This window comes from Chelon labrosus (genome assembly GCF_963514085.1).
Source record: "Chelon labrosus genome assembly, chromosome: 16".
Classification (NCBI taxonomy): domain Eukaryota; kingdom Metazoa; phylum Chordata; class Actinopteri; order Mugiliformes; family Mugilidae; genus Chelon; species Chelon labrosus.
This window is the reverse complement of record NC_140349.1, coordinates 4,183,174-4,205,466: the sequence shown is the minus strand read 5'-3', so window position 1 is coordinate 4,205,466 and position 22,293 is coordinate 4,183,174. Positions and strand designations below refer to the sequence as shown.

At 38.6% G+C, this 22,293-nt stretch overlaps 1 protein-coding gene across 6 annotated transcripts; it reads left to right on the top strand.

Moving 5' to 3' along the window:
• The first annotated feature begins 5,530 nt into the window (after positions 1-5,530).
• Positions 5,531-21,496, top strand: LOC311501315 (class I histocompatibility antigen, F10 alpha chain-like). 6 transcript variants are annotated; one of them, XR_014699505.1, is made up of 14 exons: positions 5,531-5,698; positions 6,640-6,900; positions 13,375-13,653; positions 14,122-14,415; positions 15,730-15,828; positions 15,971-15,985; positions 16,157-16,204; positions 16,993-17,040; positions 17,130-17,211; positions 17,904-17,974; positions 18,069-18,248; positions 19,921-19,989; positions 20,096-20,142; positions 20,309-21,496. XR_014699505.1 is itself a non-coding variant. In XM_084563056.1 (13 exons), exons 1-12 carry the CDS (start codon positions 5,644-5,646, stop codon positions 20,134-20,136), a joined length of 1,473 nt encoding a protein of 490 aa, XP_084419182.1. In that variant the 5' UTR covers positions 5,531-5,643; the 3' UTR covers positions 20,137-20,142; positions 20,309-21,496. The 6 variants fall into 6 exon arrangements, 4 of the variants coding, with proteins under 4 accessions (XP_084419182.1, XP_084419183.1, XP_084419184.1 ...); XM_084563056.1 differs by lacking the exon at positions 19,921-19,989; XR_014699504.1 differs by lacking the exons at positions 17,904-17,974; positions 18,069-18,248.
• Positions 21,497-22,293: the final 797 nt, after the last annotated feature.

The window sequence follows — 22,293 nt, the reverse complement described above, 5'->3', positions numbered from 1 at the left end:
AAAATACATATTTCACATTCAAAGTTATCAGAAATGATTCTCTTATGCAAACGTAAACAAAATAATTACCGTGTACGCCTTGTTAGCCCTATTCTCCTCTCTCCCTCAATTCCCACACGCACATCTTCCCGCTCATGTTACTCAAAACCGGAAGTGACCTCTCACGACAGTTTTATCTTTAAAAAAATTCAGTAAAGTCCAATATCATTTTCACAAGTTACACTGCAGAAGGTTTCATCATAAATTTATGTAAACAATAAACAAATACAATCAGAAATAAAATATACCTATCTCACCCTAACTTCCGGTGTTGCCATGGTGGCACATAGCCATAGTGCGGGTGTCAGCTACAGAAGGCTTATGAGATCGGCAGAAAGCCTAGTGACGTAGTTGGACTCATTCCAATCCTGTCTATAGCTGTCCGCCGTAGATTGGCTGCGTTTGGTTTCTGCCGCTCAACCAAGCTACAGCAAAGCTTCATAATATTTTCAAATAAACGACTAAAATGCAGTGTTGTGTGTCATTTCTTAACTTAAAGCAACTATAATCACTGCCATTACAAGTTCGGCTGTAGTAAATATTTCATGTGTTCAGCAGATAAACCAATCATAACCCTATCTACTGTTCTATAAAACTGGGAGAACCAAACTGCAATGCTTTTTGGCGTAAATCTATATTGGGCGGTTCTAAACACATCTTAAATAAACTATCTTTACTTTTTCTTAACATATATCAACTTAAAGCAATGTCATCGCTAGTTCGGCAATACTAGATATTCAATGTAATCAGTATACACTCACCAGCCACCTTATTAGGTACACCTTGCTAGTACCAAGTTGGACCCCCTTTTGCCTTCAGAACTGCTTCAATCCTTCGTGGCATAGATTCAACAAGGTACTGGAAACATTCCTCAGAGAGTTTGGTCCATATTGACATGATAGCATCACGCAGTTGCTGCAGATTTGTCGGCTGCACATCCATGATGCGAATCTCCCGTTCCGCCACATCCCAAAGGTGCTCTATTGGATTGAGATCTGGTGACTGTGGAGGCCATTTGAGTACAGTGAACTCATTGTCATGTTCAAGAAACCAGTCTGAGATGATTCGCGCTTTATGACATGGCGCGTTATCCTGCTGGAAGTAGCCATCAGAAGATGGGCACACTGTGGTCATAAAGGGATGGACATGGTCAGCAACAATACTCAGGTAGGCTGTGCTCAATTGGTATTAATGGGCCGAAAGTGTGCCAAGAAAATATCCCCCACACCATTACACCACCACCACCAGCCTGAACCGTTGATACAAGGCAGGATGGATCCATGCTTTCATGTTGTTGATGCCAAATTCTGACCCTACCATCCGAATGTCGCAGCAGAAATCGAGACTCATCAGACCAGGCAACGTTTTTCCAATCTTCTATTGTCCAATTTTGGTGAGCCTGTGCGAATTGTAGCCTCAGTTTCCTGTTCTTAGCTGACAGGAGTGGCACCCGGTGTGGTCTTCTGCTGCTGTAGCCCACCCGCCTCAAGGTTCGACGTGTTGTGCGTTCAGAGATGCTCTTCTGCATACCTCGGTTGTAACGAGTGGTTATTTGAGTTACTGTTGCCTTTCTATCAGCTCGAACCAGTCTGGCCATTCTCCTCTGACCTCTGGCATCAACAAGGAATTTGCGCCCACAGAACTGCCGCTCACTGGATATTTTCTCTTTTTCGGACCATTCTCTGTAAACCCTAGAGATGGTTGTGCGTGAAAATCCCAGTGGATCAGCAGTTTCTGAAATACTCAGACCAGCCCGTCTGGCACCAACAACCATGCCACGTTCAAAGTCACTTAAATCACCTTTCTTCCCCGTTCTGATGCTCGGTGTGAACTGCAGCAGATCGTCTTGACCATGTCTACATGCCTAAATGCATTGAGTTGCTGCCATGTGATTGGCTGATTAGAAATTTAAGTTAACGAGCAGTTGGACAGGTGTACCTAATAAAGTGACCAGAATTTAAGTATATAATTGTCAAGTAGGTGAAAAGATATGTTTACCATTTTGGACAGAGCTCCCACTTGCTGTCTATATCCACTAGGTATAGCCACACAGCTGAGTTCATAAGCTTTCTAGAACACTTTGTCCCATGTCTATAGCCCCTTTTGATGCAGAATTACAGCCCTTCAGAACTTCTCAGAAGTCAGGGTTCAAAGGTCAATAGTTCAAAGAAGGAGCCATTTACAATCCCCTAACTAACATATGCTATTCCCCAGGTTTAGACCTTTCCAATGATATCTTTATTATAGTCCTACAACAAAGTATGGATTTTCACATTTCATGGACACAGCTATGCACAGGCTTAGATTCAGAGAGCCTTTTGAGGGCTCAGCCCATGAAATAAGGATGTTTTTTTTTAAAAAAAACGAGAAAAATCATGTGAGGTAATCATTTACAACCGAATTAGTAATTTATATTGTATCTGCTCATTTGTTTTTGCCAATTAATTAGTTCCACCAGACATCTTGAACCTGTGTGAAAACTAACATCACAACAGCTATTTGTCAGTTACACATACCGTTGTATTTCTGACATCTGTGTGTTTCAATGAAAAAACAGCATCTCAACAAAACACTACATCGTGAAGTTTGCAGATGACACGACAGTAGTGGGCCTCATCAGCAACAACGACGACCAGGCTTACAGAGAGGAGGTGAAACATCTGGCGGACTGGTGTGAGACCAACAACCTGATCCTGAATGTCTCAAAAACTAAAGAGATCATCGTGGACTTCAGGAAGAACCAGTCCAGCCACCCTACTCTTACCATCAACAACTCAGCAGTGGAGATCGTCAGCAGCACCAGGTTCCTGGGGGTGCAGATAACGAACACTCTGAGCTGGTCTGAACACACTGGATCCCTTGTAAAGAGGGCCCAGCAGTGCATGCACTTTCTGCGACGGATGAGGAGAGTCAACCTGCCCCCTCCCATTCTCACCACCTTCTACAGAGGTACTATAGAGAGCATACTGACCAGCTGCATCTCTGTCTGGTCAGGGGCTTGTAGTGCCTCTGACTGGAAGTCCCTACAGAGGGTGGTGAGGACAGCAGAGAAAATCATCGGGACTTCACTTCCTTCCATCCAGGACATTGCTAAGAGACGCTGTCTGACAAGGGCCAAAAACATCACCTCAGCCCCCTCACATCCCCAACATGGACTGTTCTCACTGCTGGCCTCTGGAAGGAGGTTTCGCAGACAGAACAGAGCAGAACAGTCAGGTCCAAAAACAGTTTCATCCCATATGCCATAAGACTGCTCAACACACTATAAACAGTACCCCCCTCCATCAACTCCCATTACCCTGTAATTAAGAACGTGCAATAATATTTATCTACATTTCAAGCTTCTTAGATATTTATATTTATATTTATTACATTCTGTATATACGTTCCTGTAAATTGTACATACCGTTTCTGTTAAATATTCCTGCTGTACTAAGAGCCATTGTACCGAAATTTCTTTTTGATGAAAATCAAAATGACAAATAAAGTCTGTCTAAGTCTAAGTCTACTGAGGATATGCAACAGGGGCATTCCTTGATTTCAGAATATTGTGACTTCTATCCTCACCTATAGTGTAACTACAAATTCATGGCTTATGTCTTTAACAGTTAATCAAAACTAAATCAATTCTGAGTAATTAATAAGCAATATAAGCACAAAACATCAGCTGATGGGTAAGAATGTACTTCTTGATGACATGGGCTTGTCTTTTATGCTGGCTAAGCTACTGTAATGGGTGTGATTGGATGAAGTTGTCTGTTAACCCCTCACCCTTTTTTAGTGAAAACAAACCTATTCAGGCTGCTAATTTATAAACTGTAAACAATCATGAAACTGAATTGAATGGAAATAAACACAGACAGAGACAGGTGGCAGGTATTTTATTTTAAAACATTACCAGACATTAACATTTATCATTCATGTAGCCTGCCTCCTCAAAGATCAAGCAAAATGGATCATAAAGCAGTTATATCAAAGAATATATAACTGATTTTCACTCTTGTCATCAATTAAATACCAGTCTGAATCAAACAATAAAAAAAAAATATTAAAAAACAAACATGTCTATACTTGAACATTTTTGATTTCCACAATATGGCATAATACTCTGTCAGTCTCCATAACTGTCATACAACACAGCAACAATAACAAACAATACAACACAGCAACAACAACAAAATCAATATGACACAGTAACAGTCTATTTCAGGATGTTAGCTTTGAATGTTGTCTTTTGGCTCCCAGGAGTTTTTCCAGTTTGTCCCACTGCAAGACAGATAGATAGACAGCATTAAGTATTACTGTTAAATTGTTTGAAAATTATTGGAAAATGTACAATTTCCAATGACACATTGATTCCTCAGTTATGCAGGCATTTTGTAATACCTGGTAAAATGATCAACATTCTGTATATGTATACAACAGCCTATATTTGAAGATGACGTGATAAATTAGTGCAGCCAAGTTAGATAAAAAAGTGCATTGTGTTACACAGTATGCATGTAGTACACAACGTACATACTATGTAGTCAGGCACCTACATGTTTTTAATTAGCAGTATAACATTACTCATAATGCTTCAAACATCAGAAATATAATGTACTGCAGAAACTTATGTCAGGATTAGTTGTTCCTTAGTGAAATTGAGGGTCTAAGGACAGAGGGTCGTATTCAAGAGCATGTACACACGACCTATGGTCGTATAAGTTGGAGGGCTTGTTAGTCAGTCAGTTTTCAGAAAACACAGCTCCCTGTTAGCTCTGGAGCATTTACCTGCACAATAGCCAGGGTCATTGTAGACTATAGTTAATAATTTAACAAACCTATAAAGGAAAGGGTTTTATGACTGTCTGAATATGAGGAATTAAACTAAGTGTCAGGATGCATTAGGATAGTTTAGTTGACTTTATCAGGATTTTTCTTCACAACAGTACAGTTAAATGACCAATGAAGGACACATTTCCTTCATAGTTTTCAAACCTGAACCGGAATCCGTCAAATAAATAGTTTTTAGGAGAGATCAAAATGGATCTTCAGTACAGCTTGTCCTCCAGGACAAACTGTACTGGAGGTTTGAACCGCTGGAGGGAGCACTTGACCACATTTATTCACTCTGACATTAATAAATATAATGATATTCTGATGTAATTTGTGGAAGTTCAATGTCAATATATGTTTGTATGTATGAATGTCTGTATGAATGTGTTCCAGGACAATCATAGCAATTAAGAATAAACCGATATCAACATCAATCATTTTACTAAGACTTCAGTATCAAACATTTTACAAGGTGTGAGTTAGTTAGCATGGACTTTATACCACATTAACACACGGGTTGTCGCCTCCTCCTTCAGTACAGGCTTAAATAAAAAAAAAAAGTGCACCTTTCACTTTCGTTCATAACCTTCATAGAGCAAACCAACCCAGATTTTAATGACGCTAGGCACTGTTTAAATTCCTATTGGCTGAAAGGAGGCGGAAGCCGGATTGGTCTTTCTTTTCAGTTTGGTGGTGGCTGGCGCTGTGAGAATATCGACACTCACTGGCTAGTAAATAAGAGTTATATTTGAACATATTTGTCAGTGGATTCTTTAACAGAAGACAATGAAGTTTTTCGTGGCTTTGAGTGTGATGGTCCTCCTGCACAGCGCAGCGGCTGGTGAGTTTGTCCATTTGGTTATTTGATATAATAAAAGTCATCTAAACGGACACAGTCGCTTTGCTCTCTCTGTCTCTGTGTTGACTGTTCTTGAGAAGGTTTCAGATTCCTGGACGTCGAAGATGGTCAATAATTTAACAAAGTCAAATATTTTATAGATCGATCGTCATTTTTTATAAATCTATACCAACAATAACGTTGCCTCTTTACTGAATGAATCATTGTTTTTTATTTATTTATTTATTTTTACAAATCAGTAAGTTCTTATTTTTAATATTAAGTGCATCCAGAATATGAAACTTTTGGAAGATTGGGATAAACGTTAATTTTAAGAAAGGATGTACGAACAAAAGAATAAAACTGCGGTCCTAAAAGATAGCGCATGCCGACTTTAGTCTGTTGCCAATATAAAGATTAACTTCAATGTTCATCTTAAAATAAATATTTCCTTTTTTCTTTTTGAAAAAATAATTCAACTATCTCAATAAAATTGTTACAGCAACTATTTACCTGATAAAACTGCCAGAATTCACTTCAGCTTCTTTTTAACTTAGCTTTAGAAACAAGAAGAAAGTTTTTTTGTTGTTGTTGTTTTGTTTTACATACATTGTAGGCTACAATGACACTTTCATAGTACTGTAACTGGGCTGTGATGTTACTGAAATTGTGATGATATAATTTTCCAAACTATGTGACATGGAAATAGTGTCAATCTGCTAAACTCGCATTTAAAATAATTTCAAATAATGATTTGGTGGGTCAAACAACAATGTGTGTATAGTGGCTGTGGTGCTTGTTAATATATGTATATTTGTTTATAACTACACATTTTTAAATCTTTCATGTATCAAGTATCATGGTTGAACCATAGCAGCATGTTTGTGTTTGAGATGCTGGTTCCCTCTATGTAACCTATTATTATTATTATTATTGTTCCACAGTTCCACATACACTGCACTACTTCTACACGGCATCATCAGGAATTAAAGATTTCCCTGAGTTTGTGACTGTGGGAATGGTAGATGGACAACCCTTCTCTTACTACGACAGCGTCATTAAAAAAGAGATCCCCAAGCAGGACTGGATGGCCAAGAGTGAAGGACCTGAGTACTGGGAGACACAGACTCAGATCTCCATTGGTGCTGAGCAGGTCTTCAAAGCTAACATTGTAATTGCCAAGCAGCGCTTAAACCAGACTGGAGGTGACACATTCACACACACACACACACACACACACACACTTTTATTTAAATGGTTCAACAGCACAGCTAACTGTTCTTTACAGACCACAGTTTGTCCATCCTAAAATAAATATACGATCCAACTACAGAGATTAGATCTACTTTACTTGATTTATTTATCCAATAATAAACATATACAGTATGGTGGTGAAAAAATTAAGGAATTTGTTTATCAGAAGAGTTTGAATGGACAGTTTTGAAGAGCACATAATCATTTTGTGTTGGTTTTTTTAAATGCCAAACATTTGCTGTCTCTAAGTGATGTTCTCATATATAACAATTTGCTGTTTGACTTGTTCATCATTGTAGATTAAATACTGCTGACTTGATTGAAGAAAATAAGTAATATGAAGATCCCAAGATGTCACGACAAGAGACAACAATGTTAAAAATAAACAAATTCTTGATTAAAATTAAAAAGGACAATTCATCCACAATGACGAGAACAATTAGTTTGAGCTCTAAATATGTTGAACTAACTGGAATTCATTTAAATTTATCCATTAATAAAAAAAAAAAGTAGAATTGTAAACCATCAGATGTAAACTGTAACTCAGTTTTATCATCATTTTAAAATATCACTAAGAACCTTCAATGTGATAAACAAAGAAATGATTTAATGTACAGTCAGATATCAGTTTGTAATTCCTATGTTTTAGTTCATGTTTCTTTCTTCTGGTTTGTGAGTCTCAGTTTTTCCTCTGCATGTCGCTGTCTTTATGGTAAAAGGACATATGTTTCAAGGGGCGGGGTTTGTCTCTGTGCTGCTCTTCTATTGGTCAGATAAACTGTCAATCACATCCTGCAGGCAGCTCTGAGAAGCGACCACAGTCCTCTGATGCTGTTAGCATTCAACCAGTAGCACTCAGTAAAAGTAGAGATTGAAGTTATTTCCTCTGTCTGTTTTCATCACTGATACATGAAACCTTCCTGCTGACATCAGATTACCTTCTGGAAAATAATCTCACCGTGTCTCCAACACTAGTGAGGAAGTTACTGCTATTTATTGTGAGCCAACATTAGCCTGTTCATACACTCTGAACCAGCTACATCTGTTTTATGGAAAGATCTCAAACCAAACTGAAACACCTGATCACTGAGGAAAAGAAATGTCTGAATATTTTCTTGTTCCTTTTTAGTTGAGAAATAGAAAAATAAATAAAGATGACAGCCAACATGTGATGATGAGTTTAACAGACAGTCTGATCTGGTTAAACCTCCATTCAGTCCTCTCCTAGTCTCCACCGTCTCGTATCCTGTCTTTTAATTTACACACTCACTGTTTAACTGCTCTCATTGAATTATTTTTCTGTTTCTGCCGTCGGAACCGAATGAGCATAAAAACAGTGATTTGATTGTGGCTCATAAATTCTTAGTAAAAGCAGGAAAGTTGTAGCTTCTGTGCTGTTGAGCTGAGATGCTGCTTATTTTCATTAAAAATATAAAAATGACAGGGAACTGATGATTAGTTTTTAGTTAAGAGTTGGACAGATGGAGAGAGGATGAAATGATCCTACTAGTTAGTGAAGATGTTTGTCAGTGAAATGATCTAGAAAGCATCTTCTACACCTGAAACCAGAGATTTTCCTTCATATTCTGATTAAATACAGTAACAGTGTGGTCTACCTGCTCAGACAGGGTGCTCTCTGTGACCACACAATATACAGGTGTAGTTATTAAACAGCATTTATGTTGGTTTTGACGTCATGATCCTAAAATAGTGATTTAAAAAGCGTCTCAGCGCCACAGTGGAGGAGTTAGCCTGGTTTAGCAGGTAGCGTTAGCATTAATGAGCCACAATCAAATCACTGTTTATGATCATTCATGTGACAACAGGAACAGAAACTAGACAATTCCCCTGCGGGAAATCGCGAGAGTGATGCAGTGGCCGCAGCAGTCTGCGATACCATGCTATATTGCTGTGATAGTACGATGCTACGATGCTACGATGATGCTACTATGCCAAGATGCTCCAATGCTGAATGAATGAATTAATTTATTGATCATTGAGAGATACTCACGAGCACGAACGGGGGGACGAGCTTGAGAGCAGGGTCGGTGGGAAGGCTCCTCTCCGGCCGGGGGGGACGTCTGATGAAACATTAAGACCAAACACATACAGAACTCAGCAGTTAAGGAGAAAACAATAGATGTAACATTTCTAGAGCCATTTTCACGCAGACAGATGTCATTGTGGCACAGAAGCTTATCTACTGTGTAAATACCTCCAGGGGGGAAGGGGTGGACCTCAGCTCCTCCAGGTCGAGCCTCCTCCAGCGCTGCTTCACCGCCATGGAACGTCTGGACTTCCTAGGCATCCTGCTGACAAAAAATAGACAGAAAAAAAAAAACAAGACAAAATACTTTTCAAAGCTTAACAGGCTATCAAACCTATCAAACTAACCTAAACCCTAACCTTTACCTAAACTCTAACTACCTAATGTAAAATAATCTAATCTAAGACAAATTAATGTAATATGTTATACTTAAATTAAATCTGTGTAGATGAAGGTGTGGTGAATGTATGTGTGTGGGTGAGGTGGCGATACTGCTCTGCGATGGTTGAGGGCGATGAATCAACGATGATCACTCTCAGCTGTCGAAGCACAGGAACCCTTTAATCCTATCAAAGACAATGCAAAAAAATTGAAATGTCTTTCAAATGTTATAAGTAAATGTAAGCAACAAGCTAATAACAAAGCAGACACATGTTAAACATCTGTAGTTGTCATAAAGTGTGTGTTTTCCTTATACTAAGATGCTATGATGCTAAGATACTACAATGCTAAGATGCTTTAATGATGCTACAATGCTATGATGCTAAGATGCTTTAATGATGCTACCATGCTATGATGCTTTAATGATCACCTGTTCATATAGTCATAATATAATCCTGGTGAAATTATTTGCGACTTATGTCGCAAATAATTTCATGTTTGACTACAAAAAGTAATGGTCAGGTCAAGACAGGTATGAAAGTATTCGCGACTTACGTCGCGAATGTCTTTACTAAGTAGCATGTCTTTACTACCATGAGCAGCAGCTATAACAAAAAGCACAACTCAAATAGTCATTTAAGGCCTGGTTCCTTCTGACTGGATGGGTGTGAGTTTGATGTCATGCAGGGTACAACAAACCAAACAGGATGAGGAGGATGCAGTAGGCCTGGCTGAGAGAGAGAGACACTGAGAAGGGTCGTCCTTTACGCCCTTCTACAAACTGCAGGGCAGGTACAGGCAGCAGACCCCTCCCAGCTCCACCTGAAAGCCAGCATCAAATAAGGAAGAGAGTGGGAGGGATCGTCACACCCCCACCTTTAAGAGTGCTGTCCTCACTAGGATCCCCAGACAAAGAACGAGCAAATCGTAACAATTGATCGTTAATCATAATAATTTTAACAATAAAACTCATTACTCCTACCTGAGCAATAGTTGAACAGTTTACGGCACAGTCTTACAGTTAGAAAAACAATAATATTAAACTTAACACATCCAGGCTGTAACAAGGAATCAGCGATGAAGTGAAGACCTTCAAACTGTCTTGCGAGTCCAGCTCTTTGTCTCATGTTGGACGTCACTGCAGTCTGTCTGGATCAGCTGGAGGAAAACTATAGGCAGACAAATAGACATGTCAAATAATGTTATGTAACATACTTAATATAACTCTTATGAGTGTTCAACAGCTCATTATTTATTTAATTAAAAACATATTATATTAAATTACTCCAATTATATATATACTGTCATTAATGTTGTTGCAAGCCATAAATGTTTCCTACTTTATGTGGTGGAATAATATATTTTTCAGTTTGACACAGTTTAATTTAAAAATATCTTCCCTTTAAATTGTAAAACTTCAACATTATTACTGTGATAAGCCCCCGGCTTGCAACGCGGCGAATTAGCCGGCGGCTAACCCCACTAGCCTCCGCGTTAGCTCACGGCTAACTGCCGCGGCTAATTCGTGTTTAACTCCCGCGGGTCCGCGGTTAAATCCCGGTTAGCTAGCGGTTAGCTAGCGGTTAGCTCGAGGCTAACTCCGCGGTTGAGTCCGCGGCGTTAAGGTAGCGGCTAGCTAGCTCCGTTAGCTCCGCTAGCTTGCTAACATACATGCGCTATGCTGGAAGGCTAGTCGTCGGCTAAATCACTGGGCGGCTAGTCGTTAGCGTCTGTTAGCAGTGGCCCCCTACAGTACTGCAGTAATGGTTTGGGGGGTTTTAATGTTTTGGCAGATCATGTTTTCCACTGAGAGCTCTTTTCCCGCCTCTCGTCCCCTCCTGCTGCGTGTGTAAGCTGGTTGGGGTCTGGTTGTCATGGCTACCAGGGTCAACTGACGCTGAAGTCTCCTTCTCTCTCTCACCTCTGCCTGAGTCAGAGGGAAAGTGCAAACTAGGATTTGCCCTCCGAACAAATGCTCATAAATCAAAAACTACAAGTCCTATCGGGAAAACGAACACATCGTGAGCGTCAGCCAAGGGTTTTCTACAATTTAGTGTTGTTCCCACGCGCCTACTGCGAAAATTGTGGCCGTAGTCGTTTTAGAAAAAAAGTATGCGACGTGAAAAATCGTCGAAAAATCGCTCTCGCTTTCCACATACACACACATGGGGAAAAATTCGAAAACTGGTCGGCGCACTCCTCGCTCGGAGGAGCCTGCAGCCCAAACCGTACGTCCCACACAAATAAAACCCACACCATCTGAAAGCCAACAAAAATCCCTACGTTTTTACGTATTTTTTATCTCTGTACCTCAAAATCTGTGGTCACCACGTGAGATTGAACCTTTTTTTTTCAGAATATCACCGAAACTCTGAAGTTAGAGTGTCGGTCAGAGTGGGCCCATAGAGCCCCATTATAAACGCTGATTTTTAATTTTTTCCCCCAAATTTCACCAAAACGTAAACTGCGACCCTGACCAAACCGTAAACTACGTCGCGAAAAAATCTTGTTTGAAAGAACTGTATAGAAGCACACCGAGTCCGATCGAGACGCACGTTTTGATGTATTTTGTGTCTGTGTGCGACGAACGGTATTTGAGTTGAAAAGTTTCGAAAATCCGTAGGAAAAAGTTTAATAATAATAAGAAGAAAAAACGTAGTGAAGAACAATAGTTTGCAGTGCTTCGCACTGCAAACTATTGACTCCCATAGCTTTGCTATGAGGGTCAATAGTTTGCATTGCGTAGCACTGCATCACTAACTATAGAATTAAATGACAGCAGCTGAACTGTGTGTGTTTATTAAAATGCAGTAACGCTGTAGTTGATGGTGGAGAGCAGGAGAGGACTGAGTGGAGGTTGAACCAGATCAGACTGTCTGTCAGACTGATCAACAAGAGTTTCACTGTTTTCTGAACTAAATAAGAACGAGACAATTATTTAGTAATGTCTTTATCTAGTTAGTCATTTTATTGTGGTTCAAAATCTTTAGTAATTTGTCATAAATACACATAATGTTAACAAGCTAGCTAGTGTTGGCTCACAGTAAATGTCAGAGAACTGTAGACGTCTTAACTTTCCAGAAGGTTATCTGTTATTAGCAGCGAGGTTTCACAAATAAATCAGTGACAAACTGACCGTGAATAGAAATGAAATGTTAACTTTTAGAGCGAGCTGCTGGTCGAATGCTAATATCATCAGAGTTCTTTGAAGAAGCTCAAAGAAAAACTGAGACTCACAAACTAAAACAAATAAGAAACACAAACTAAAAGACAAACACTACAAGCTGTGATATGAGAGGAAAATCACATTTCTTTACATTTCACATTGAAGCTCTTTTTATATTTTTGATTTATGAGTAAAGTTAGATTTCAGTTTGTGTTTTAAATGAACTCTACTGTACTGATCACAGATCTTTCATCAGATCCTTAGCTGAAGATGTAAATTTGTTGAAGAAAACAGTTTAGATGAACTCTTCTAATACAGTGTGTCCATAATATAGTAGAACTACAGTAGATTAGATTCCACTAACCTTTATTTGTCCATAGTGTTTCTGTGCCACAATAAACACATAATATTTAAGTGTTAAGTTAATGAATGGACTGGTTGATCAATAGAACATCAATCAATGACAACTTTGATTTTATAATAACTGCTTCTAGTAAAACCAGTCTTTAGCTGCTTTTGTTTCTGACCATTTAAAACAGTTGTGATTTATTTATTTTAAAGAATAAAATAATAATTGATGGATATTGTAAAGGATGTAGGGTTTCCCACTGTGTCCCTGTCTCCTGTCAGTCTGTTCTGTCTCTGTCTAAAATGTCCAGTAGTTTCCATCAGGCCAGTAAGAACAGTAGGAGTTGATCCTCTGTATCTGTTGATGAGTGGAGCTCTGTGGTGAAGATTTGATATTAAATAAAATAATGAAATGATAGATGATTGTGATGTGATCTGAGTCTGGTTCACTGCAAGCTCTCTGTCTCTGTCTCTGTCTCTCAGGTGTCCACGTTGTCCAGAAGATGTATGGCTGTGAATGGGATGATGAGACTGGTGAGGTAAATGGATATGATCAGGATGGTTATGATGGAGAAGACTTCATGGCATTCAACCTGAAGGAAGAGGACTGGATCGCTCCAAGACCAGAGGCTGTCATCACCAAACACAAATGGGACCGTGTCAAAGATGACATTGTAGGCTGGAAGAACTACCTCACCCAGGAATGTCCTGAGTGGTTGAAAAAGTATCTGAACTATGGGAGGAGCTCTCTGATGAGAAAAGGTAAAATCACATGACCTCAGTTAGTGTAATGAACTCAATGTTCATATTCCTCAGTTACTTTTCTACCATAGCATTATAATGTTTGACCAACTGTTTACACTCAGTTTACAGTCTTTTCTCTTTCTCTCATTTTTCAGTCTTTTATATATTTATCACCGCTTTTTTTGCCATTCATGTTGTTCTTTTTATCACCAATTAGTTGTTTTTATCTTTCCATCTGCTTCTCTTCCCCTCTGGCCTTTGTAAATTGTCTCTTACTCCCTCCTGATGTCTTTTCTTAATATCATTCTCATCTGATGTAAAATCATCTCCTTTTCATAAGCACTTCACATGATGTATATACAGTATATATATATATTAATATGTGTAACTAAACCATTCACTACATCTATAGAAATGACACCATGCAGTTAGCTGTAATACAGAAACTTAGCTGTCTTTGTTCTCTCTCTCTTTCTCTCTCTCCAGCTCTCCCCTCAGTGTCTCTCCTCCAGAAGACTCCCTCCTCTCCAGTCAGCTGCCACGCTACAGGTTTCTACCCTGACAGAGCCATGATGTTCTGGAGGAAAGATGGAGAGGAGATTCATGAAGGAGTGGAACAAGGAGAGATCCTCCCCAACCATGATGGATCCTTCCAGATGAATGTTGACCTGGATGTCTCATCAGTCCCAGACTGGACTAAGTACGAATGTGTGTTCCAGCTTTCTGGTGTGAAGGACATTGTTACCAAACTGGACAAGAGGGACATCAGAAGCAACGAAGGTAAGAGATCAGAAGGTATTAAGGTAGAAATCACACTTAGTGTACTGCTATGTTTTGTATGTCCTTATTTGTGTTGAACGAGAAATTCTTCTATCTTATGTGTCCTCTTGTCAGTTTCTTCTGGGGCTGCAGCCTCTGGTCAACGTCAGTGATGACGATAACTACCTAAATGCATAGATGCGTTGTAATGTTTACGTCCATCCCATTACATGGGGGTCTATGGACATCTGCTCCTTTTTGGAGCCAGCCTCACACTGTCACTTGATAAAGTGCAGTTTTTTGCACTTTATCATGGGCTTCATTGCTTAGACCCGGAGAGTGACACTTGGTTTATCCCCAACTATGCCGGCTTTTTCAGACATTAAATTATTGATAAAGCCCAGACCCGAACGTTAAAAGTGTTGGGTTTTAACAGGGACCCAGTGAGTTGCATGCTTCCTGAAAATTAATTGGCCCCTCACTGTAGCTGTGAAACCGTCAACATTTCAGAGCATTTACAAGTTGTCAGCAGTTTGTTTATGCGTATATAGACCTATTAAAGTGAACCACATAGACAACCATTAGGGTTGTTCACTGAGTGGATGTAAGCAACCTGTGTATAAATAATACAGATACAGGTGTACAGTGATGCAGTGTCTGGACTCAAAAGTGCCAGCCAGTCGGGACTTTTCTGCGTGGAGTTTACATGTTTTCTGTCTTCCTGGGGTTCCTCTTAGAAACCAAAGACAACCTGTTTGATTAAAACTTATTTGGTTGTAAATTGGTTGAAGAGCTCTATGTGTGTGGTGATACTCATAGATAATGTATGGATGGATAATATAGCTGCATTTCCAGTGTTATTAAATCATGCTCCACACTATGTATTCTAAATAATGACAGCGTATGATCAACAACAAATGTCCTAAGTAGGCTAATTATGATTATGTTTTAATAAGAAAAGTCGTTTTTAGTGGTTAACCAAAGCATGTCCCCCATATTTTAATCATTGTTTAACCCTGTTATATTACTTGGAAACTAAGTTATTATTTGTGTTTTAAACATTTTAAAGTACATTAAAATAATTTCTTGTGGTTATATTTTGTCAGAAGAAGTTTTAGTGATTATACACAGTGTAAGAACAAACATGTGACAGGAAGCAGCATAGATTCACAGCTAAAAACAAACTAAATAATGATATATAAATACAGAGAGTAACGTTTAACAAGAACAGCAGGATAAACATATGCTAACTATAAACAGACTATATTTTCATTGTTATGCGATTGGTAAATTGATGTCATTCTATTGTGATCTACTTCATCTGTTCTGGTTTAGGGAACCCTCCCTTCATGATCATCGGCATCGTTGCTGCTGCAGTGATTCTTCTTGTTGCCATCGCTGTGATTGGATTCATTGTTTACAAAAAGAAGACAGGTGAGAGAACAAAACCAAAACACGGTAGGGTTAGGGTTAGAGTAGAAGGATTTTTAAACCAGTTTGAATGAGCAGAAGGGAAAGGTTAGTATAATTTTATCTACAAATATGATAACTGAATTGTTTGTCCTTGTTTTTACAGCCAAAACTCAGCCTGGTCAGTAAAACCTTATTTACATTCATACCATCAAAAGTGGTTTAGATCTCATGACGTTGACAAAATCCCTGAAAATTATGATGATAGAGTTGTAATATTTGTTATTATTATTTAGTTGGAACAAATTGTTGTCTTCAATGACTAGAAGGATAACATTACTCTTTTTTTCAGACATGAAGACTTCACTTGATGCTCCTACAGAAAGTTGCAAGACTGCAGGTCTGTTGGTTCATCCATAAATTGTCTGTGAATAAATTTATCAGAATCAGAAAAGACTTTATTGCCAAGCATGTTTGTACATACAAGGAATTTGCTTTGGTGTTGTTACGCATAAAATAAAATAAAATATAGAAACTTATTATAGAATAAATATGGTATTATCTATCTATCTACTGCATCTACACCGATCAGACATAACATTATGACCACCTTCCTAATATCGTGTAGGTCTCCCTTGTGGTGACTCATCAGAGAATGGACATTCTTCCTTCTGAGGGTTTCCTGTGGTGTTAGTGGGGGGGTCTTTGAGGGGAGGGGCCTCTGTGGATCATCCCACAGATACTTGATCAGTTTGGGATCTAGTGAATTTGGAGGCCAGGTCAACACCTTGTGCTGTTCTTCAGGTTTTTTTTAGTTGTTCCTAAAGCGTTTTTGTGTGTGTGTCTGTGTCAGGCTGCATCCTGCTGGGGATGGCTGCTGCCATCAAGGAGTGTCATTGCTATGGGGTGGGGGTGTCTGGTCTGGTCTAGGTGGGTGCTACATGTCTAAGTAACATCCACACCAATGAATGCCAGGTCCAGAAGTTTCCCAGCAGAACAATGAATTGTCACAAGATGCTCAATGTTGTTTACTTCTCCTGTCAGTGGTTTTAATGTTGTGGCTGATCGGTGTATATATATTTATTTCCTTTATTTAATTTTTTTTTAATTAAATTAATCCTAACATTACAAACTAATAACAATGTTACAGAGAAAGTTGTGACAGTGATAGTATTTTTTTTTTTGTAGACAAGAAGACTCCACCTGAAAACTCTCCAGTACTTTTGAAGAGGACAGGTTGTTCTGTCTGTTTGTTTGTCCTTCTATTCAAATATGCTCCATAAATAAATCACGTTAAATTTTGTCCTTTGCTGTTTTGTTCTCAGTGTCTCTGTCTTCTGATGATTCCTCTATGGGAAGTGTGGGAAGTGTGGGAAGTGACGGCAGCGACACACCACTGATTCAGAGGTAAATGTTGTCTCATTCTAGTTCTGTCTGACATATTGGTTTTAACTGTGTCAATGCAACTTTTTGTTTAATCATTTTGGGTTTGTAACATGGAGGAAAATAACTTAAAGGGATTCATTTCATGGCCTCATTCTACTTGATTTCTCAAACCATGATTAAACAAACTCTCACAGTCCTGGGGGGTATTCCAGAAAGCAGGTTTAACAAACACTGAGATAAAACTTAACCTCTGGGTTGTCTGAACCTGAGGCGACTAAACCCGAGCTGTCGGTTCCAAAACACCGGTTAGCAATCAGTTCAATCAACCCCGGATTGTTTAACCTAGAGTTGTGCGTGATCACGGCGAAGTTATAAAGGCATCATCTATTGAGAGTCGAAACCATGAGTAAAAATGGCAAAGCGCAGAGCAGCCTATTTTTCTGAAGCGGAGCAGCAAGTTCTGCTCGAGGCGTACGAGGAGGAAAGAGCGATAATCACGAAAAAAAGCAATACTTGCGCGTCTGCCAAGGAACGAGATCTTGCTTGGCAGAGACTTGCCGACCGCGTAAATGCGTAAGTTTAGTAGGCTATAGCACACTAATGTGTCAGAAGCACAATAATTCAGTAGATATTAGGCTACATATTAACTGCTTTGTATGAGACTTTCTTATACTATAGAATACCTTGTCATATATTGTATTATTTTTAATTAGATGTAACCCGACCGCCCTCAAGAGAACGTGGCCGCAGGTCAAAACAAAATATAAAAACATTGTCCAACTTGGTAAGATATATCTGGGTGCATCATCTTAGACATCACTTATCCAGTATTATATTCTTGAATTGCCATATTGCAACAAGGTACATTCATTTCAAAGCCAATAGGAAGAAAGCAGAGGAGAGGAAGACTGGTTCTGGGCCAGCGGTGTCCCCCCTCACCCCTGTGGAGGAGTTGGCGATCAGTATCAATCGAGGGCGTCCGATGATGGAGGGGATTCCTGGGGGCACGTCATCGGAGCCCTCAACCTCCCAGGAGGAGCAACATGAACTAGTGCAATGTATTTACCCTAATAGGCCTACGCCTAAATCACTTATGTCTAATTTGTGTAGCCTTGCATGTTTGAAAATGACCAATTTATGACAGGGCCAAGTTAAAAACAACAGTAATAAATTTAAAAGTGTAGAAGAAAATGTAAGTGTCTTAAATTTCACAGTAGAACAATGTTTCCCAGCTTTTATGTCTCTTGCTTTTTTAATAATCAGATTTTATTTTCATAACATATCAGCAATGCATTTAATCATACATCTTTAAGTAGTGGTCTGAGCTAAGGGAGGAAATGAATAAGCAAAATTCAAATAATGTAGAAGAAAAACAAACAAAACAACAGTGTATCAACAAATGAAGAAAAATGTGTCCTTGTACTTGTTATTTGAAATGTATCATCACCAGTCAACTCAATCTGGGACCTTCTAAGCTAGTGTTTCCCCTCTGGATAATATCACTTGGATCCTTATGCAGGTAATCTACTAAAGGTTGCCAAATGTCCATGTTACGTCCCTAAGTGTGTCCAGGGGAAAATCAGGGACAAACACAATACAACCAATGCTCAAGTCTGGTGTAACAAAATGTTTAACAATATTTATTGAAATACAAAAAGATGATTAAACAAAATCTCCTCAAAACAAAAACAGTGGGGAAGATTTGGACCACGTGGTTGAGCCAAATAAATGAAATCAATAAAACAAAACTAGGCCTGGCTAACACACTGCCATATAGAAAACAACAAACAAAAAGGGCCTAACTATCTTTTCTACTAAAAAACGTTACCAGAACTACATGGGTGGCACCAACCAATAATCCTAGTGTGTATAACAAAGGAATCCTACGTGGTGGAGTGTAAAGGGTACCCCAATCTTACCTCTGGTCCGCACCTTCCACCACAACTGAAATAAATCAAACAGAAAGGGTCCACACGTCTCAATACCACGGTAGGTGACAGAAAACAAAAGAACAATCGAGCCGAGCAACAAGCAAAGGGCAGAGATTGAACCATGTGGTTCTCAAAACAAGCTACAAGCAGTCAGCACAACTAGCATGCAGCAGCAAATCAGGTGCAGGGAAAGTAGAGAGTGAGGAGCCTGTGGCTGGATGCTTTTGAAGTAGGTCCTGTGGTGGCAATTGGATAAACCAACCAATCAGCAGGCTCTGACAGACTTCCCAGGTGGAATCACTTGCGGTATCACCAGTATCACCTGAACACACAGGGGAGGGAGAGAGAGAGAGGGAGAGAAAAACCAAGAAAAATACACTGCCCCTGTTATGGCTACTATTTCACTCCTCACTCCTTTCATTCCTTTAACAAAAAACAGACTCCAAGCAAACCAGCTGTCCTCACTCCTTAATCACAGGAGGAGGATGATCTGACTAGGAGGAGGAGCTTGAGCAGCAAAAAACAATTTTAATAAATAATAGTTAATCATTATCCTTAGCATTTCCAAAATACAAAGAATTAATAGGCTCCAACAGCCCCTGTCTGGCACGTAACAGTCCATGAAAGTGTCGTCACGAGATCAATTTCTCAACATTGGTGCATCTTTTCAGGAAACTGTTTTCATACTTACGTGTTTTTCCGTTTTGTCCTTTACCTGTTTGGAGGCTTCTTTATGTTTACCCATCTCTTTTTCCAACATATGGCTGTGTTTGCTTTATTTTCATAACCCTCCACCCAGCTCATCTCATTCACTGAACAGGAAAAGCTGTAAAGAAAAATGAAACAAGAAAATCATGTGTACATAAAGGCAGTGTCAGTTTTCATCCATTAAAATTCCCATGAATAAATCATATACTTTTTTTTGTCCTTTGTTTTATTATTGTTCAAATAATTTTATGTTCTGTTCTCCTCAGACGCTGAGAACAGATCAGGTCATTCATCTACACAGCACTGATGAAAGGTAACAGACATCTCTGTTCTACATGTGTAACATACTCTAGGTGTCTTACCTTTGTTTACATATTAAGATATTTATGTAACATTTGTCACACATTCTACTTGTTTATGTATTTTGGATTTGTGATATTGCTTTTTATTTATAACTTTTTTATTATTTGTCTGAACAGAAACAAGTGACAATCAGAAGAGGAAGGAGAACTCTATGAGGAACCTGCAGCATTTAACTGAGTGGAATCTTTCCTTTCAGTCACACACACTGATGAAATAAATAACTACTGCTACTACTGCTGATAATGATAATGATAATGATGATAATAATAATAATAATGACATTGATCAATAATATCATATATACAATGAAATAAACCGATTATGAGAATAACACATTTATGTACATACAGTATATGTACATTAAGATATTTGGTTTATGATAATAAACATTTAGTTGATATTCTCAACTCTCAGATGGTTCCAGCGTAACAACTAAAAGCAGCTTCACCAAATGCTTTTGATTTAAATTTAAAGATGACTTCAGAGACCATCCAGATCACAGACAGGAGGCTTTTCAGACTAGTAGTTTGAAAACAGAGAGGTCACCAAAGCAATAATACTACTCTTCTTCTGGTGTTAGTCAGTCTTCTGAGGCAGAGTTCTGAATGTATTGAAGCATAAAGTTTATAACTGTATGTGTCTTTGGGTAAAGCAGGTATGAAAATGTCCTTCCTGATATAGATGCTGCATTTGTAACATGACAACAAGTAGACTGATGTCACACCTCATAACAAAGAGTGCCTTTATAACCATCTAACATGTAAACATAGATAGTTGTGATGGAGCTAATTGTACTACAGGTAAACTCCAGATAGAAGTTGAGGAGTTGTTTAAAAGTTAAAATAGAGCCTCCACATAATAAATTCTATTCACATCTTTACTAAACATTAAATGTCTTCTCTGTCTCTGTTACATGAAGTTGTATCAGTGAAAAATGTCTTTATTGTGGTTTCTATTCCATCATTTGTTTTGAGGGTTGGATGTTTGTGGATCTATCTAGACTAGTAGTGTATATATAGATTTAAGTCTATCTCTTTCGTGGCGTTTAACGTTTAAAATGATTCTCTCATTTAATGAGTGGTTGTGTTTGGTGTGAAGGGTCTCTCTACCAAAGGTCTTTGATACAAGATTGAATGTAATGTTTTATTATTACATTATTTTGATGTTGATGATAAAAGTGTTTTCCTTCTATCCTGATATATATACATACATATACATATATAGCTTCTCATCTGCTAATGCTCATTAACATGAATACAGCCTGTTTCAACACAGTGACTTAATAAATGATGCTGATGATTTAACTCCTGTTCCCCATTGACTGATTTCTAAAACAATAATCAAAGGACACAGTGATGGCGAGCTCATAAGAACTGTCCAGCCAGTACATTTGATTTTGTTCACAGCTGTGTACAGCATACGATCAGATCACAGTTTGTCCCAGAATGATATGGTCAGTTGTTGCCTGACGTCTTTATTTGTTTAGCTGCCCTCAGATATCTGTGAGCTGCAGTATTAAGCTACACTTACTGTTAAAACCAGTTCAAACCACCAGTAACTACTATTACATTCAATCATAGAAACTCTTCACATAGTCAATGCTCATATTAAATTAGTAGATTTGTTTTAAAGTTAATCAGCTTTGATTGTACAGTTTGTGTTTGTAGTGTTGAGAGTTGAGATGTTCTTTGGTAAATTTTCTTTTTCTTTCTGGATAAATCTGTTTGATATGACACATGTTAAACAGTTTATATGAATAAAGGTCAATAGACTACATTTACTGCATTATTAGCTTCACACATTACTGTCAGTGTTTTTATTGCTGCTAGGTGTGAATGTGTGTCTGAATGATTCTCTGGATGTCAGCTCTGTGACTGACCTGTCATTTGTCCGTTGCCTCTTGTCCACTGTCAGCTAAAGGAAAGGTGAGTATAGCCAATGGATTAAAGCCTACACCTGATGTAGAACCAGACACCATAGACAAACAAACACGGAGAAATGCTCAACCTGAAATGAGTCGTGTGATTTAATCGGACTGTTTAATCTTCTAATCAACCTGTAGATTAACTTTATTAACTTCAGACTGAATCAGATTCAGTAG

Coding starts and splice junctions, on each gene's coding strand:
- LOC311501315 (XM_084563056.1), top strand. CDS start 5,644: ATGAAGTTTTTCGTGGCTTTGAGTGTGATGGTCCTCCTGCACAGCGCA. Junction 5,699..6,639: donor CCTGCACAGCGCAGCGGCTG/GTGAGTTTGTCC, acceptor ATTGTTCCACAG/TTCCACATACACTGCACTAC. Junction 16,205..16,992: donor AGAAAGTTGCAAGACTGCAG/GTCTGTTGGTTC, acceptor TTTTTTTTGTAG/ACAAGAAGACTCCACCTGAA.